Here is a 20320-nt window from a genome sequence, read left to right on the forward strand (position 1 = left end):
AGATGGCATTTATGTTATAGATTTCTGGGTTTTTGTTTGTTTGGTTGGTTGGTGGGGGTTTTTTGTTTGGTTTTGGTTTGGTTTTGTATCATAGCCTGCTAGCCCCATACATTTTCAAAATTAACCTTGGGCCACACCTTCATAGCCAAAGATTATGTGGTAGAGACAATAATGGAAATGGCTTTTTCCAAAGGCACACCTGAATTATGTAGTAGGGAGTGGGAGGGAGAATTTGAGTCTAGAGAAGGGACCCAACTCAGTAGGAGGCCCGTGTGCTCAGGCAAGTGCTGAGGTGTCTGCAGACCCAGCCAGGTGGGAAAACGGCAGGCAGTTAGATAAACAATGAGGTCAAACTCTCACCTAAAATAACTAAAATATGTTTGTTTCCTTTAAATCCAAGTTAAATTCTCTTGTCTCAATTCTTCTGTTTCAAACTAAACTTTATTTTCCTGGACTCCTCCTAAATAATATGGCAGCCCCATTATTTATGGGAAATTTAGGGAACAGCTACAATTTTCCCTCTTTCAACCTCAGTCATTGATTCAGGCTTGGCCTCGAGTCGTCTGAAAGAAGTTTTTTTCTCTGAGTGTCTCCTTCCCAGGCCTTAATCAGAATTTATATAGCCGACGGAGTCAAGACTCTACAATATATCTCTTTACATAGCAGGTTATTCACAGTAAAAAATGTTGGCTCCTATAGGAGCTCTTATGCAACCCAACCCATCTGTATTTGATAACCCAGGGCTCGGGGGGCGGGAAGGGATTGCTGAGCAGGTGCTTCCTTTGGCTTATGTCCTTGGGTAGCTCTTTCTTCTTCGCATGCAGTGACCAGTTTGTCCAGGACAGGGGGCAGTCACGGCATTCCCTTCACAACCAAGGGAAGGAGCACCCTTCTCCATGGAAACGCATACCTGCCCAAGTTCGTTTTCACCTGGAGGTAAATGTAGCCAGACATCCTCTTCTTCTGAAACGAGGATAGTCATAACAGGGCTCTATTTCTTGAAAATTGGGTTTATTGTAATAATTACTATATTTTGAGAACCGGAATGAGGGCCAAGCCTCATTCACTCAGTTTTGATTTGGTCCCTACCATGTGGTAAAGATACAGAAAAAAGTCAACGGCTCAGCCAACATAGCTCAACGGTTGAGCCTCAACCTCTGAGCCAGGAGCTCATGGTTCGATTCCCAGTCAGGGCACATGCCTGGGTTGTGGGCTCGATCCCCAGTGTGGGACATGCAGGAGGCAGCCGATCAATGATTTTCTCTTCATTGATGTTTCTATCTCTCCTTCTCCCTTGCTCTCTGAAATCAATAAAAATATTTTTTTAAAAATCAACGAAGAGAGATAGAGTTTTTAGTACTCAAAGAATCACAGAATCTAATTTATGAGGGACCATAGGCTCTCGAACACCCCTCAGTCCTGCAGGAGATCCTTGTGCTGCCAATTTAGGGTTGCCAGTAAAATACAGGATGCCTGATTAAGCTTGAATTTCAGATAAACAACAAGTACTTTTTTAGTAGAAGTATGTCTCAGATATTGCTTGGAGCATACTTATTGGGATATATATATGCATACATTATTTATTGTTTATCTGAACTTCAAATTTACCTGGGCATTTTTTATTTTATTTCCTAAATCTGGCAACTCTACCAATAATAATATCAACAACAATAATAGCGACAATGCCTGCTAATCTTAGAAAGGCAATATAGCTTGTTTTTTTGTTTGTTTGTTTGTTTTAAATATATTTTATTGATTTTTTTACAGAGAGGAAGGGAGAGGGATAGAGAGTTAGAAACATCGATGAGAGAGAAACATCGATCAGCTGCCTCCTGCATATCCCCACTGGAGATGTGCCGCAGCCAAGGTACATGCCCTTGACCAGAATCGACCCTGGGACCCTTGAGTCCGCAGGCCGACGCTCTATCCACTGAGCCAAACCGGTCAGGGCGGTAATATAGCTTGTTGATTAAGAATGTGAACTCTAGCCCAGCTAGCATGGCTTGGTGGTTGACTGTTGACCTGTGAACCAGGAGGTTGCGGTTCGATTCCCTGTCAGGGCACATGCCCAGGTTGCGGGCTCGATCCCCTGTGGGGGACGTGCAGGGAGAAGCCAATCAATGATTCTCTTTCATCATTGATGTTTCTATCTCTCTCTTCCTCTCCCTTCCTCTCTGAAACCAGTTTAAAAAAATGTTTTGTTTTGTTTTTTAAAAAAGAGTGTAAACTCTAGAACCCGGTTGCCTGGGTTTGGAGCACAGCTTTGCTACTCACTAGCTTGTGACTTTGAGCAAGTTTTAAAGTTTCTCTATGCCTCAGTTTCTTCATAGTAAAATAGGATTCAAGTAGTAACAGAGTTGTGATTAGGAGCTTATATTAGTACCATGCAATGTGTATATGTTTGATCAGTGTTATTGTTAGTTAACATTTAGTCTACAGCATTATAGACATTTCTTATCCGATTAATAATTTTAATAATAAATTTATCTGTTCTGAATTTTTGCCTAAAAAGAAGTAGGCCATTAATCAATCTATCGGTGGCCTCATCTGGCTTTGGCACTTGAAATTACATTTGCTCGTGTCCCTCCTTCTGTGACTCTGGCGACTTTTAGTTCTGATTCACTGCCTCATTCTCATTTTCTCTTAGTGCCATGGACTGCCCCCACTGGTTCCATCTGGCTGTGCTTTTCAAACCACCCCATCTTCTGTACTGTCATTTCAATTCATCCCTTTCAAGTCAGAGATCTTTCTGGTCAGTGAAAAAGGAAGCAAAATTGCAACCGAATCATTCTGCATTCTTGCCTTTGTGTATAAATATTAATTTTTAAATATTGTATGATTTATCCAACACTTGGCTTATTTGTGTTCAATAGTAATACCAAAGCTGCATCTCAGAGGTGTTAACATGTGACAAAACATGCATCTTGAAGTATGTGAATTAAGGAAATTGCATCTACAATGCCAGACATGGTGCTAAGCATTTTGTAACATCGAATTCTCATAACAGCCCTATTGAGTAGGTCCTGTTTTACCCCACCATCCATTAACTGCAGCTTACAGATATGACTTACCCAAGGTCAGGAAGAACTGGACTTGGGGAATGAGGCGGTCTGACCAGAGTTACCTCACTGCTCTATTAGACACCTGGATCCTAACATATAAATTTATAAATGTCTCTTTAGGGGAGGAAATCTCATAGCCTTACATCTTCAACTGCAAAATTTCTAAACAGTGGGAAATCAGTGATTAAAAGAAACAATTTTGAGTATGTGTGTGGTTTAGTGTTTTTTCATTGTTTTCTTTTTTTATGATCTTTTTCCTCTGTGAGGGCAGGGACTTTTGTCCAGTGTGTGTATTTTGTTCACTGCTGTATCCCCAGCATCTAGAACAGCGCCTGGCATGTTGTAGACATCCAGTTCAAACTAGTTGATTGCTGAATGAATACATGAAAATATCTTTTTGTTACAATAACACTTGATTAAGAATGTGTCGTATAAAAGAATTAAGACTTAGTATGAACTGAGAGGACTTCCTGGATTCCCCATGCAGAAATAACACCTCCTTCCCCTCAGCCTGATCTGTATGGGTTTGTAATTGTCTGCTCTGAATAATTTAGATACAACTCAGTTCCCTAAGCTTCCAAAGAGTTCATCTTGTATCCCTCTATCTGTTAAATGAGTAAATGAATACATTCCTAGTATACCTAATAGATAAGAAAGGTCCCAGGGAAAAACAATATCATTTGAAAAGAGGAATGATAACTGCTCTTTCACTCCTTGGTCATTTCTGTTTTGTTTTGTTTGTTTTTTTCTAGTTGTGTGTCACCAGTCTTAAAGGAATAAGCTTCAATTCATTTAATATTTCTTTTTGTAGCACCTTGGTAATTAAGTTCATTCCTCTTCCTGGAGAGGAACAAAATCTGAGCTAGCTGGTAATTGCCTTTGTCTTTATTTGTAATCTTTTAGAAAACAAGTACACAAGCTCTTCCTTGAACAGTCGTGAATTTTTTATAACATCTGTTTACTTAATTTAAAAAAAATGTGTAGCTATGAAGATTAACAATGGACCTTAACTGGATATAAATTCAGACATATATAGGATCCGTCTTAATCTCAGTCAACCCTTTCAAGCAGATGCCATATTTTGGGGATAAGGAAATTGAAATGTACCAAGGAGCGGTAAGTTACGTGCCCCGGGAATTACTGCAGTGTTTTTGGCTTCTTTGATGCTGGGTAGTTTTTCTTGATGTTGGCAATGCATTTGCATTTCCTTAGTATGAGTTATTATTGGGAAAGATCAAGTAGGTGACATGTTTGATTTTTCTTTTTTAGTAAAAGGCGAAAGATTTATGCGATCTGAAGTAGGTGACATGTTTGATTTTTCTTTTTTAAAAAAAATATGTTTTTATTGATTTTAGAGAGAGAAGAGGGAGAGGGAGAGAGAAACATCAATTGGCTGCCTCCTGTGCATCCCCCACTGGGGATCAAGCAGGCCCGAAACCGGGGCATGTGCCCTGACTGGGAATTGCAACCGAGACCTCTTGGTGCACGGGTTGACGCTCAATCCATTGAGCCACACCAGCCAGGGCCATTGTTTGATTTTTTTAATGTTGTGCTGCTCTTCCAAGTGCAGCTCAAGAAAGCATAGGACTATCTAACATTGGAGCATTATATATAAAATTAGTTAAATGGGATGTAAGACCTACAGGTTGGGGGACCTTCCTCTTTCCACACATGCCACAAAACTCTAAAACTAAACAACCAGTAATGGGTAAAAAATAAATTGGGCGATGGGGATCATTCTGTCTGAATCAGACCCTGAAACTGTGGCTATGACTGGAACATGAAACATGAATCTTTTATTACTTCATTTATTAATGTGAGTTCGGTCCCAGTTCAGACACAGCTCCATAGCCAATTCAGTTGTGTGACAAAAATGGAAACTGTAATCCTCATCAGTGCGTTTCCTTATGTGGTTCATCACTTCCCCAGGCCTCCCCATCTCTGCATCCTTTCCCCTTCGCTCTTTCCTTTGCAGCAGAAGCACAAGAGCATTCATTACTCCTGACCCCTGGAAAACAAACAAAGGAGAGCCCACACAGATTCATCAGTTGAAGTGGAAGGCAATTTACCCAGAGCAAGAGCTCACCCCATTGTTGCCAGATGAATGGTGCTGGTCGCTAGAGCCGAAGGAGGCTGCCACGCGAAAGACCTTTGATAATGCTGCCTTTATGGGAGCCCAGCACAAGGGCACACTGTCAACAGAGGCTGGGCCCTGCCCTGGCGCCCTGATCTGCAGGCCAGGAGCAGCAGGCGCGGGCTGGCCTGGCATTCTCAATGCCGGCCGGGGCGGGGTGGGTGCAAGTGCTGTGCATTGGTGGTGTTTCTTTCCAGTCCTCTGAAAAGCGTTGCTATGAGTCCCTTTTAGACCATTCATCTTGTGAAGAGTTCTCCTTAAAGGAATGCCCTAGAATTTTAAAAATACATATTTATTTTTAACTGCTAATGATAACCACGTGTTGTAAAATCGGTATTTACTGAGTGCCAGGTGTTACGTTACTTGTGACAAATAATACAACAGCCCTGGATGCTGGCTGTGTATTGCTCTCTGTCCCCATTTCACAGATGAGGAAACTGAGGCTCAGAGAGGTTAAGTACTCGAATCTGTTGACTGTTGGAGCTGAAGTCAGATCCTAATGACTTTCAGGGGCTTCAGGGGAGGAAAGAATCATATAGAGGAAATACCTACCTGATAATTCTCATAGGTAGCTGAGAGGTTCCGTGAGACCATAGATTGGAAACCATCTTGAAAAACAATCACTTGCTAAGGACAAGTATAACTAGTTCATCAGCTTTAAAGCCTTATTGGACAATGACTTGCCCACACCTTTCCCTCCATGCCCACAGCTTTCTCTCCACTCCATTTCCTTCTATTTTCCTCTTTTCTTTCTTACAGTCAATTTCCCTGTTTTCAAAGAGGTATTGAAAATAATCCTGCATAAGCAATCTAGGCTTGAAGGCCATTTTAAGACAATATCCTGAGGTCCATCCATGCATCCCCTTCTGACTGTAAGGTGATGGCAGGAACGTACTCTTGTTCCTGTTTGGAGTTGTTCAGTTGACAAGTCCCAGGAATAGCCTCCGACCCTCACTGGGCAGTTCCCCTGGGGAGCCTCCTGCTCACAATATGAGGGAAAGCGTGGACACTGGATCCACCAGTTCCAAACATGTGTGCAGGCAGCAAGCACCCTCTTTTCATCCCCTTCCATCACTCAGTTCTGATCTACCAGAGCTTGCAATGAATGGCAATTTCTGGGCCAGGCCCCCTTTTCTATTAGTAAGTCATTGTATAATAAGGCCCGAAGCTGGATTGGTAAATGATACTGCACCTTTGCATAAGACTCTACTTTTTCAAATTCCATCCCCATCCATCATCTCAGTTACCCTGTGACATTTGTAGCACCAGCATTAGTATCTCCACTTTAGAGATGGGCACCAGGGAAGGGAAAGACACAATCTAACGCCTTCTCACTCGTTCTGGTATTGTTTTCACTTTTTTATGTTAGACTAGAGGCCCGGTGCATGAAATTCGTGCACGGGTAGGGTCCCTAGGCCTGGCCGGCGATCAGGGCCAATCAGGGCTTTCCGGTTGCTGGTCAGGGCCTTCCTGGACGCCACCCCCTGGTGGTCAGCACATGTCATAGCGAGCGATCAAACTCCCGGTCTCCCGGTCGAACTCCTGAGGGGACACTTTGCATATTAGCCTTTTAGATAGATAGATAGATAGCCTTAAACTGAAGGAGTGCTTTCTCCAGCTTTACACCACATGAAGTATTTTTCTTTTTAGCATTTTTCTTTTGAGCGAATGGTGGAGGTGGATGCCAAGAATAGAATTGAAGAAAGTAGGGCTACAGTTGTCCTGACACAGTTAATGTATTGGTGAATTTATATTTATGCAGAGCTAAGATACCCCATGAAACTAAAACCCAGGGGAATATCCTAGTGTGCCAGGATTTTTTTTCCCCTACTGAGATGAAAACAAACTGACCAAACCAGTTGATCACTTTAAAGAACCACACCTCTTGTTCTCTTCTTAAGGAAAATTTTGGTTTTCTCCTCATTCATAGCCATCTCCAACTTGCCTCTTAGAAAAAAAATTGTGTAGGAATTTAGAATTCTAGTAAAATCAGACCCAGGGGTTTAGTAGGCCTGTTGCCCCAGGGCCTTTAGAAATGTTTAGCAGTGGAACGTCACTTGCGGAGGCGTGTTGGGGTGGAAGGGCGTGTGCTGGAGTATATCTGAAGGCATGGGGCATGTCTGAATTCTGAATCACTCAAACACCTACAGAAGAGCACCTCCAGATGTCACCTTTATTTTGTTAGGTGTAGCTCCTCGTGACCTAGACAATTTTATGAATTCTTGTGTTATGTAACCTATAAGATATAATTATAAGCATTGGAACTATATAGTGGTATAAGCCAAGAAAATAAAAAATCTAATGTGTTGCTTTATCTGACCATGGTTTGGTTTCGTTTTGTTTTGCTTTTCTAGGCACAGTACGAAAACCCACCCCACATCTATGCGCTTGCAGATAATATGTACAGAAACATGATCATTGACCGAGAGAACCAGTGTGTCATCATCAGGTACGGACAGAGCCTTCCTCGGGGTAGAGGATGTGAGGTCATGCTGTAGTTAGAGCTTCTACCGAGAAGCAGTGCTTTCGCAACTGCTGCTGGCGTAGCTGAGTAACAGTCACGCTGCCTGCTTGGTCTTGGTTCGTTTTCTAATTCCAAATCATAAAAGCTTTTGAGCTTCTGTGGGGTTGGGCTGCTTTTTTAAAATTTTTATACCCTGTCACATATGGCATTAAGGCTTTAGGGCACAAGGTGTAGCCAGATCTTTTATTGATCATCACTGGGGCCTTGGACTAAACATTGTAAAACCCCTTTCCTCCCGTGTGATCATGCCGTGGCTTGACTCTAAGATGAAGATCCTTTATGTCACGAGCTTCACTGTTCTGTCAGCAAGCGTCCTTTTCTCTAGGTCCCTCTTTTTTCTTTTTCCAGTAATTTAGTTCAAGTTTGAACTTTTTGGTGTACTTTGTCATTTGCTTTTAATTTTCAGTGGGCATTAGTGGTAAATGCCAGCATTACCCATCTGTCTGTAGCTACATGTCAAAATCCTTTTAACCTGACCTAACTCTGGGTCTTTGCTGGGGTTAAGTGCCTTTACAATTTTGTTTACTATTATGAACATTTGCAAACACGGAGAAAATGTAAGCATCCATATTCCCATCGCTGAGAACTTGACAGCTGTTAACATTTTGTCATATTTGCATTCATCTTTTTTAGTTCTTTAATTTTTTTATCTGAAGCACTTCTGAAAATTTTTTTATTAGGGATATTTGCAGACATATACAAAATTTAAAAAGAGTGTTACAATAAACCCCTGTGTGTCTCTCATCCAGCTTGTACATACAGCCAATCCTGTTTCCCCTAACCCTTCCATCCTGCTTCCACTTGGTCATTTAAAGCAAATCCTGGGTGGCAAATCATTATTTGTCAATAATGTATTATGCGCCTCTCAAAGATAAGTTATGTCACACCTAAAAAATGAATAATTCTTTTAATATCACCCTATATTATCAGTTTTATTCCATGACTGTGTTGTAAATTTTGTTAATAGTTTGTTTCTATTTGGGTTCCAAACAAAGCTCACACATTGCCCTCGACTGCTATGCCTCTTAAGTCTCCTCTTTTTTTTTTCTTGGCATTTATTTGTTAAAGAAAAAGCTCTTTTGTCTTGCAGAATTTTCTGTAGTGTGGGATTAGCTGATTGTATATGGTTCCCTCTTTCTCCTGTAAATTGGTGTCTATAGCTAAAAGCTTGATCAAGTTCAGATTCAATTCTTTGGCAAAAAAAAAAAATGCTTCATCAGTGATGCTCTGCACTCAGGACTTTTATTGGTGAATAATGCCTGTTGGATTGCCGGTGGGTCCATCCATTAGAAATTCTCATTATACTGTCATTCTTTAATTAATAGTTAAAAAATCGTTATTTTCCCCAAAAAATCATTATTTTCTATTCTTTCTTTCACATTTATTTATTAGGTTAACTTAAAATAAAATCTATTGGGGAGAACTAGCTAAAGAGTTTGATTTGTTGTCTTGACCAATTTTTCAAAGCAATGAGTTGATGCCCTAGCAGCCTCCCACGGTAATATGTTTTGGCTTCAGTATCTTTCCAAACCAGTGGGTTTTAAATATATTATCTGTTTAAACATTGCAGTCTTCCTGTTAGGCTCAAAAGGTCCTAACTTTGACCTTGGGAGCCCTTTATATTGGCTCCCATGTCCTCTTGATATGACCCCGGTCGTCTTTGGTAGCTTTCTTGTTTAAGATGTTCCAGACTCATCTTGTACATTTCCTGCCAAGCCCTGGAATCGGCCACTTCACCAGAAACCCCCGGTTCATTTTAATGGGCAATGATATGCAGAGACCACCGGCCTAGTCACTGGGTGCTCACTGCCGTATGTTGTCAGGGCTACTAGTTCTTTTCAAAGGACAAAGGAATATGAATTTTTTTAAGGAAAAAAGATGGAGCATAAGTTCACACTGGTAATTTTCAGTTCATTTTAAGATTATAGGATTTTTATATTTGTATCTCGTTTCTCTTAATGCTGAAAAATTTGGTTCCTACTGACATTATCACAATTATTTGATTTATACTATGTGTATAAATGTAAATATAAATACAAAAGAAGAAATAAATATGTGACTATATAGTTATATATAAATATGTAAACATATATAAGGGGATAAAGCAAATGAGCGATTTTGTTAATGATTTAAAACAACAGTACCAATGTTATTAATAGCAATACTGGATTAACTCTAAAATTTCTTTGTTGTTCTTTTTGTCCTTGGCATGTACAGTCAAAATATTGGGTTTTAAGAGCCACTTAAAATAATCCTTTTCTGTGTCATTAACATTCCAACTTGCCCTACAGTTAAGTCAATTTAATTTCATTTTGAATTTTAGGGGTTTAACATTTTAAAATTTTAAATTGTATAAAATATTTACATGGTTCCAAAGTCAAAACTATAAAACAAAGAACGCTGAAGTGTTTTCAAGGTAAATATAGACTTCATGATATTTTACTTCTAAATATTTTCATACACATCTCTGGAAAATAACCTTTTTTTTCCCTTAGCCCCAGGACCAGTATCACAACTAAATAATTAATAAAAACTTAGTATCATCTAAAAATAAGCAGTGCACATTCAGATTTCACTAATTTTTGCAAACACGCCTTTCCTGCTGGTTTATGTAAATCAAGGAACAGTGTTTCATTTGCATATGAGTCTTTCACGTATTTATTTATTTATTTTTTTAAAAATATATTTTATTGATTTTTTACAGAGAGGAAGGGAGAGGGATAGAGAGTTAGAAACATCGATCAGCTGCCTCCTGCACACTCCCTACTGGGGATGTGCCTGCAACCAAGGTACATGCCCTTGACCAGAATCGAACCTGGGACCTTTCAATCCGCAGGCCGACGCTCTATCCACTGAGCCAAACCGGTTAGGGCTTTCACTTTTTTATTTATATTCTATCACAGTTCCCCTAATACTGTCATGGTTTTTTTTTGTTGTTTTTTTTTTAATGACATTGACTTGGTGAAGATACCAACCCAATTTTCCTATGGACACCTTTTAAATTTATCTGTTTCCTCCTAATCTCATTACACTAATTCCTCCAGCTGGATTCTCAGTGAATTGCAAGGTAGATCTAAATACTTAATTAGATGCAGGTTAAGTCCTTTTGGAAGGAATCCGTGAGTGATGATGAGTTGGGTTGCTTAACAGGAAATGCTTCCGTTTGACCCCAAGTGGAGGTCTCTGGCCAATAGAGAGGAGGAGGGCGTTTTTGTAACTAGATCGAATGAGGGTACAGCATATGTTTTCTAATTCAGTCCCTTACCTGTTCTCCTTCCTCCTGAGCCTCTAGTGCAGCGGTTCTCAACCTGTGGGTCGCAACCCCTTTGGGGGTCGAATGACCCTTTCACAGGGGTCGCCTAAGACCATCAGAAAACATATATATAATTACATATTGTTTTTGTGATTAATAACAATGCTTTAATATGTTCAATTTGTAACAATGAAAATACATCCTGCATATCAGATATTTACATTACGATTCATAACAGTAGCAAAATTACAGTTATGAAGTAGCAATGAAAATAATTTTATGGTTGGGGGTCACCACAACATGAGGAACTGTATTAAAGGGTCGCGGCATTAGGAAGGATGAGAACCACTGCTCTAGTGAGATGAGAAAGGAGAATGGTCTTGTTGCCTGGGCTTCACAAGTCTGGAAGCTGCCGTCTTGCCCAGCCCACGTCTCTCCCACTCTCAGATCCCCTGAATGTGTCCCTGCAGGACACACTGCACTGAAGCAGGACCCATGCCCACTGGTGGGAGCCTTCTTTCCAGCTGTTCAGTTGGCCAGGGCCTGAGGGCTCCGCTCCCAGGATTTCCGTTGCACTGGCTGTGCTTTCGTTTAGAAGGTGATAGAACAGGTTGCTGCTTTGACTTCCGACACTAACTACCCAGAGTCAGGCCACACCTCACAAGTGAAGGGCACAGTCCTGCTCAAGACCGTCCTCACTTCAGACACAGGGGGGTCCGCAGACCACCCTCAATTCTGACCCGCTAGCTACAAATTCAGGGGTCCCTACCACCCTCTCAGTTCCAATAATTTACTAGAATGACTCACAGACTTCATGAAAGCTCTGAACTTAGGACTACCATTTTGTTCTAGCAAAAGGATACAAATCAAAAACAGAAAAAAATAGAGCCTCATAGGGCCGTGCCTGGGAGGGGTCCAGATGTGAGGCTTCTGGTGGTCCTCTCCCCATGAAGTCATGAATAGTGTCATTTCTTTCCAGTTATGGCAATAGTATTGCCAACCAGGGAAGTTCACCCAAGCCTTTGGTGTCCAGAGTTTTTATTTGGGTTCTGTCGCTGCATGGCTGACCTTTAGTCTGTTCCTCCAGGTGGGGGGAAGGGGTGGGCATGGTGAGAAGTTATATGGTGTTTTCAAAGCCTCCGTCCTAAATCGTATTGTTCGATATCACAAAGCCCCCAGGCAAACAGAGAGACTCCGGGTCAGGCGGGACATTCCAGGGCTCTAGAGACTATCCCCCAGTAGCCCAGGGCAAAAGCCCAACCTCTCTTATTACCCAAGAACTTACTTATTACCCAAGAGCTGTGGTTTGTGCACCGAGAAAATAGATTTGCTACCTCTGGCCGGCCATGGTCCTTTCTAGTGGCTCTGTGATCCTGGGCAGCAAACTTAGCGCTTGTCTGGGCCTGGGTCTCTTCATTTGTGAGAGAACTGATTGACCAGATGACCTCTGAGGTCTCTCCTGGTTTTGAGCTCTTTCTTCCAAATAATGCCAGAGGGAAGGGAAGGCAGGAAAATGCTCCTGTGGATAGAGAGGCCCAAGTTTGCGGCCAGTGACACTGGGAGAGCTGGGTACTTGTCCAGCCAGGGCCTGAGTCAAACGCAGACTGCCTGCATGCATTTGTGAACAGGAAGCAAACAAAACCCATTCTCCTGGGGCTGGAAGGGAAACTTGCTCCTTGTGTTATGGGCTTTTGCCATAGCTGGAAAGACTAGGAACTTTTAGTATCATTTAATTAGAAAATTAAAAATGAATGACCTAATCTCTCTGGTGTTCTTTTCAGACCTTCACTCCCCAATTTCCCTGGTGTGACCTTGTCTACATGATGAAATGCATCAGTATCATCAGTTTCCTCCCAATCTTCTTGCTCATGTTCAGTTTCCTCCCAATCTTCTTGCTCATGTTTTCTAAAGCGGTGGATATGCTGGCAGGGTGGACTATTTCTGGGCTAGAAATGAGTGTAACAAACTGAATTTAAAAAGAAAAAAATCAGGGGAGGAGACGGGGTGTTTTCTCAAGCATAGGCCTCCACCAAGGGCTTGCTCTTGAGTTTTGAATGTCTATAGACTCATCAAAATAGTTAGAGTTAAGCAGCTTCAGGTAGACTGGCTTTGGCCAGACAAACTCACAAAGAATAGATCCCAACTCATGAGTTTGTGAGGAGAAGTCTGCCTGTGGACAGCTCAGGAACACAGTCCAGAGGGGAGCCAGATTAGCATGAGGAGGTGGAATTCAGAACAGGGAAAATCATACTAGCTAGTCATCAGATCCAGGCCCCCACCTCTCTCTGGAGATGGGAATGCGGGGTGTTGCTCTATTCCTCAGAGTAGTCCATTCACTTGGGGAAAATCCGTCACTTCTGGTGTTCTTCTCCTGTCCTGACTCCCTGTAGGTCAGCCCCTTTTTATTAGCCTCCACTTTCTCCTGCCAACCCAGCCATCCGTTAGGTGAAGGTCCAGAAATAAACACCCAGGATGTGCCTTAGATGTTTCCCAAGTTTATCCCCAACACTCCACTGGCAGACAGAGCAGGGAGAGTGGCTGCTTCAGCTGCCGATTTCATCCACCGCCTTGTGTTCACTAGTTAACTTTCCAAGGATAGATGTTTCCAATCCCTGTGTTGCTTTATTCACTCAGTGGCTGTATAGATATCTGGGCTATGCATCTAGAGATTCTGTTTCAGCTGATTTATGGTGAGCCCAGAGCATTAATATATTTCTCAAGTTCCCTAATTGATTCTAGTTGAGAATCAAGACTAAGGCTCCTGAAATCCTAATATCCCAGTCACCTCTTATCTTTAGCACCATGAACTGGTCCAGGCAAGTTACGCTTCCTGAGTGCCTGCCCTCTGCTTGGTGCTTTGCATGTAGGTCATCTCTTTTCATCCTCACAACCACCTCTGGCTGCCAGTATTGTTATTGCTAGAGGTTCCATCCAGAAAATGAGGTTTAAAAGAAGCCTGAGAGCCTCAAACTAGTAAATGGTAGAGCCTCTATTGAAACTTAGTCAACTCCTGCCTTAAGCACCAATTAGCACTGTGATAACCCCATTTATGTAACATACCAACATCTCAGATTTAACAAGTTCACAACGGTTCTTTTATGTTAGCCCAAACTTTATCCTACCACCGACTCTCTCTCTTCCAAACACAGTTGCCAGATGAATGCTCCTTAACTATTATATCATTTAGTCTATGTCCCACTTCTGCTAAAATATCGCAGTGGCTCTCCATTGCCCAGTAGAGTCCAAAGTTCCTAGCTTGGGACACATCCAACTTGATTTTTTTCTACTCTAACCAAATTGTGCTACCCTTTGCCCTCGAATGTGTCATGTTCTTGCCCAGGTTGGTCCCCCTGTCTGGAGTTCTTTCCCCCACCTAATCCTTTCTCATCTAACTCAGCCCAGTGGTCTCCATTCTCTGAATTTCAGTAGCACCTCATATAACTCTCATTGTCAGCATCTTCTTAATATTACTGTTTTTTAATTTGTGTGTGCACATTTTTTTCAATCTTTGATGATGGGAAACTGGTGTGTGCTTTTTTGTTTCTTGGGTACACGCAATAAATGTTTAATGGTAATTTCGAAGCTGAAATACTTGAAGTAAGCTGTAAGTGCTACTGCAATTAGAAAAAGGGGAGATCAGTTTAGAATGAAGCAGTCAGCAAAGGTGTCACAGGGGTATTGGAACTTGATTTGGGTCTTCCTTTTAGAATGGAGAATGCATGGAGGGTGGCTTGATAGCCTCTGGAACCCACTGTGTGATGGAGAGGAAAGAGGATATCAGTGTGGCTTGTTAAAGAAGACCTCCATTGACAGTGGTCCTTGTCAGTTACTCAAAGGCCTGCACTGGGTTTCCACTTCTGTTTCTATATTACAGCCATATAGCATTTGTGCAGTAATGCAGGATAGGTTGATTTGGGGAGATAAGATTGTTTGGGTGACAGGTGGCTCCTGGATGATAGGTCTGCAGATCTCTGAGCAAGGACAGGATACCATAAAAGATTGGTTCACAGAGATAAGCCTATTGGTAGAAAAGAGATGGGATCTTGAGAGAAGACAGATATCTAGTGAGGTTATGGGAGACCTGACCTGAGTTGGAAAGTCAAAGAGGAATCTGATGTGTGACATTCCATAAGCCTATGCAGGAGTAAAGGAACAGGAAGTGAATGCGGACTCCGGGCAATGCCAATAGAAAAATGCAACAGCTATAGCTCCATTAGTATCATTGACAATGATGGGCACCTGAAGATGCAGCTAGACACACTTGTGAGCTCAGTAAATGAGCAACTATATCTGTTCCGTTCATCACTTTTTTTTTTGCTCCAAAATTCAGAATTTGGATTTGTGTTTTGGAATTACATATGTTATATCGCTGGATCTATCAGAGATATCTATGCAAATCTATTTAATAAAAGTATCTGGTGTGGCAAAGGGGAAGGAGAAATAGCAAATTTTTCTCAATTTTCTACCATCTCTGTATCACCAAACAAAAGCTTAGCCAGAGGCATTTCTGACCCCTATGGAGACTTATGAGACCTTAGAGAACATTTATGTGGCAGTTTTATTGCGAATCAAAGCGAATTTCTATCACTTTTGGCCTACATCCGCTCCTGCTGTCCCAGCCTTTTTCAAAAAACGTATTGTCAATATGAAAGCATCGCCTTTAGTGCAGTTTCTAAATTTTTTTTGCTTGAAATATTCTTCAGCAGGTTTTTCTGCAGAGTAGGGCATTCTGCCTGCAATGTGTCCAACACCCGTTTGCAAAGTCTTGTAGATTGTATCCTGAATACGTGCTGAACAAATATTTTTTAAAGAATAAATAAAGACGTGAAAGATACTTTGAAGGTACATCAAAAGGATTTGGTGACTCACTGAATATGAGAAATTTGGAAGAGGAAAAGGAGATAGTCATCACTACTGGACCTAAGATTTCTGACCTACCTGCTTCAAAAGACTTGGAATCCCTAATATTTACAGTAGTGAAGATTCAAAATGAAAAGATTTTAAAAATCAGAGCAGCTCTAATATTTGGCTTGTGTCTCGTCTCTACCTAGGCAGCAACAAGTGTCTCATGGATCGTCGACTTGTCTTCCTGCCTTTGATGTATTTCAGGAATCTTTTATTATTAGTATTGGAACCTCCTCTGGTTCTGTTGGTCCACCCAATTTCTTGTTTATCCCAGGAGCACCGATTGGCCTTTGAGGCTCCCTGTCTGGCCTGGCTTTGGGAGGTCCTGTCAGTTCATACCCCTGATTGTGGAATCTGTAGGAAGCACCACCCTCTCACTGGAGGTGAGAGGTTTGAAGAGCAGGGACTCAATCTACCTTTTCCCCAAGCTCTCTGCAAATATTACCTTCTGGCCTATGTGATTGCTGAAATTCTTTTTTTTAAATATATTTTTATCGATTTCGGAGAGGAAGGGAGAGGGAGAAACATCAATGATGAGAGAGAATCATTGGTTGGCTGCCTCCTGCATGCCCCACAGTGGAGATCAAGCCTGAAACCTGGGCATGTGCCCTGACTAGGAATGGAACCGTGACCTTCTGGTTCACAGGTCAATGCTCAAGCACTGAGCCTCCGCAGCCGGGCTGAAATTCTTTTATCATTAGTCAAAGTGTTACTCAGGAGCGCTGACTCATTAGCTAATTAATATACTCTCTATGATCATAATAATTAACCTTTTTTGGATAGTTGCTTTATGTCTCGGCATCTTTTACTTATATGTCTTTACAACCTGGCAAACTAGGTATTACTACCCTCCTTTTTGCAGACCAAGAAACTGAGTCTTAAGAGAGATAAGAAACACGTTAAGCATCTCGCATCTGAAATAGGGCACAGCCATGCTCCAAGCTCAGGCTGCCTGGCCCACTGTTACCCTCTTTCCACTTCTCTGCTGCTGTGAGTCAGCAGGTGTCAGGTTATCTGTTTGCTAATCCATTACCACCCACAGTCACGTTGTGTAGTGGAAAGATCTCTGGGGTTGAGTCACAGGGTGGATTCTTTATTCTGTTCTGTCTAAAGTGTATGACCTCTGTACGCCTCGGCCACTTCATCTGCAAAATGGGGGTTAATATCTTAAAGGAATATAAGGAAAGCTGAATAAGGAAATAGACACACTTTTTTAAAATGTTCAGGAGTGACGTAAAATATCTGCTAGTGGCCTTAAGAGGAAGTTCAGACATAATAACTAGCTGAGCTTGGGCTCAAACTTGGCCTCCATAGGAAACAGTGGGTTCCTCCTATTGCCTGGGGCTGGGCCAAGGTGAGCATTGCCATGGGCCATTTTCTTGGCAGTCTAGAGCGGTGGTTCTCAACCTTCCTAATGCCGCGACCCTTTAATACAGTTCCTCATGTTGTGGTGACCCCCAACCATAAAATTATTTTCGTTGCTACTTCATAACTGTAATTTTGCTACTGTTATGAATCGGAATGTAAATATCTGATATGCAGGATGTGAAGGGGTCACGACCCACAGGTTGAGAACCGCTGGTCTAGAGGGAACATTTTGTCTGACAATACTAATTGACTGGGAAGAAATAACAGCTTTGACTTGTTCACACTTTGCTCATTATGTTAAAGACTGAACTTTTATCATTTAGTCGGTGGCTTTGGTGACTCTTTCATTTTGCATTTTATCCATTTAGCCTTCGCATGTCCTTGAGGATTATTTGTCAGTGTCCTTCCAAGGTCTTCACAGGTCACCCTTTCTCTTGGGGCAAAGAGATGCTTCACCTCAGACTTCTTTCTCTCCCAGATGCAGCAGGGCTGCCAGGGCGGGGATGGACCTTCTCTGCTGTGATTCTCATTCTCAATCGCATCTTGTGATCACAGCGGCGCAGGCAGGCTATTATTTGTTAGTTCCAACTGTGTGTGAGATAATAAATGTTTTTGGCAGAAGCCTTACTTAAAGGGGTGTGTATAAGAAAAGATTCAGGAGTGGTTGGTTACAAGTTTGATGATACTACAAACTGTGCTATTCATGGAGTTACTTCGGGAAATATTGCTGGTTGTAATTGACTATCTAACCCATGTGTGGATTTTAAATACACACCCTGGTCTGAAGCACTGTAACTCCTGAGTCAGTCTATCTCAAGTCCTTTCCTAGCAATGTCATCACTAGCTATGTGATCCTGGGCAAGTTGCTTAGCATTTCTCATCAAAAAATTGGGATAAGAATAGCACCTACCTTCCAGGGCTTTAATTCAGATCAAATGATTATGTGTGTAAAGCCCTTAACAGTTGCTGACCTGCTTTAGACACTCGATGGACACATGCTACAATTATTACAACAAAAATATGTTAGTTTGCTCCTTTCTTTTCATTGAGGTCTAATGGACATATTATATAAGTTTCAGGTATACAAGATGATTTGATAAATGTGTATATTGTGAAATGATCATCACAATAAGTCTAGTTAATATCTGTCACCACACATAGTTATAAAAAATTTTTTCTTGGGATGAGAACTTTTAAGACCTATTCTATTAGCAGGTTCCTAATATGCAATACAGTATTATTGGCTGTAGTCACATGCTATATATTACATCCTCATGACTTATTTATTTTATAACTGGAAATTTGTACTTTAAAAAAAATTATATATATATATATATATATATATATATATTTTTATTGATTTCAGAGAGGAAGGGAGAGGGAGAGGTAGAAACATCAGTGATGACAGAGAATCATTGATTGGCTGCCTCCTGCACGCCCCACACTGAGGATTGAGCTTGCAACCTGGGCATGTACCCTGACTGAGAATTGAACCTTGACCTCTTAGTTCATAGGTTGACACTCAACCATTGAGCCACGCTGGCTGGGTAGGGTCTCAGTGAATAGGTCCCAGTGGGAATGTTCAGAACTTCACTGTCTCATTTCATTTATCTTCACACACTCCAGTCAGGGATGCCCCCAGGAGTCCCTATAATAGCGCCCCCATTGCCTCAGTAGTATCATAGCATTTGTGCACCCGCCTTCCCCAGGAGGCCATGAGCTCCTCCAGGGCAAGAGCCACATCTCCAACCTCCAGCCTAGAACTAGGCTCATGTCAGGACGTAGACCAGTGGTTCTCAACCTTCCTAATGCTGCGACCCTTTAATATGGTTCCTCCTGTTGTGGTGACCCCCAACCATAAAATTATTTTCGTTGCTACTTCATAACTGTAATTTTGCTACTGTTATGAATCGTAATGTAAATGTCTGAGATGGAGGATGTATTTAGGCGACCCCTGTGAAAGGGTCATTCGACCCCCAAAGGGGTCGCGACCCACAGGTTGAGAACCGCTGACTTAGACGATGCCTGTTGGGTAAAGAAATGTACATACGCCCAAGCCCAACCGACAGGGCTCCGTGGTTGAGCATCAGCCTGTGAACCAGGAAATCATGGTTTGACTACCAGTCAGGGCACATGCCCAGGTTTTGGGCTCAGTCCCTAATAGGGGGTGTGCAGGAGGCAGCCAATCAATGGTTCTCTCTCACTGATGTTTCTATCTCTCTCTTCCTCTCCCTTCGTCTCTGAAATTAATAAAGATATATTTTTTTAAAAAAAGAAATGCACATACAATTTTTGCTTTACCTTTGTATCCTTTCTAACATGCAAACCAATACAGAGTTGGAAAAGCAACATGTCAATTACATTAACTTGATCAATTATAAGAGAACAACAGCTACTGTGGTTAAGAACCATGAGACATATTTTGAGACTAGGAAGGGGCAGATGGGAATAGACTGCTGAATCTTCCAACAGTTGAAATGGTTGACTCTACTTATTCTATGGGATATCTCTGAAAAAAAATTGACTGAAATATTTTACATTTGCTAGAAAAAGTTGAACTGAATTGAACACATCATTTATTTTTAAGTGAAGAACAACCTTCAGGCTAAGAAAAACAATTATGGTCCTTGAATTCAATTATTAACATACTATTGTAAATAGGTCCCCTCCCCAGAACATTCTTTCCATTTCTTTGAAGTTTTAGCATATGTTTCCATTTCTATAGCTCACACACACAGAAAATGCATTATTTCCTATTTGAATTCATATTTCCTATGAAGTCTGTCTTGACTTTGTTTTAAATTTGCTGGGCTAATTCCCAGCTATACAAGATCATGGGACTTTGTTAAAAATTCCGATTGCTAGGCCCTGTCCCTAGAGACTGGGATTCAGCAGGTCAGAAGGTGGCCCAAACGTGAGCATTTATTAAGTACTTTGAGGATTGTGACAAGCTGCAGAATATAGGGACAAACAGGGGGCATTGTTCTAATTTAAGGTACATACACTTTTAGAGTATTTTTTTCTTCTCTTTAGAAGTCAAGTGAAGGCAATTTCATTAAGAAAGGCTGCCTATA

At 41.5% G+C, this 20320-nt stretch overlaps 1 protein-coding gene across 2 annotated transcripts in view; it reads left to right on the top strand.

Annotated features, from left to right (window-relative positions):
* Positions 1-3948: 3948 nt before the first annotated feature.
* MYO1E (myosin IE) overlaps positions 3949-20320 on the top strand; it is a 93314-nt gene continuing 76942 nt past the window's right edge. The window contains exons 1-2 of one of the 2 annotated variants that reach the window (XM_023747932.1): positions 3949-4178; positions 7551-7645. In XM_023747932.1, the coding sequence (XP_023603700.1) occupies positions 4134-4178; positions 7551-7645 (140 nt within the window). In that variant the 5' untranslated portion in view covers positions 3949-4133. The remainder of the gene's footprint in view (positions 4179-7550; positions 7646-20320) is intronic. The other variant, XM_006107192.3, reaches the window with a different exon arrangement.

Source organism: Myotis lucifugus, unplaced genomic scaffold (genome assembly GCF_000147115.1).
Source record: "Myotis lucifugus unplaced genomic scaffold, Myoluc2.0 scaffold_1062, whole genome shotgun sequence".
NCBI lineage: Eukaryota > Metazoa > Chordata > Mammalia > Chiroptera > Vespertilionidae > Myotis > Myotis lucifugus.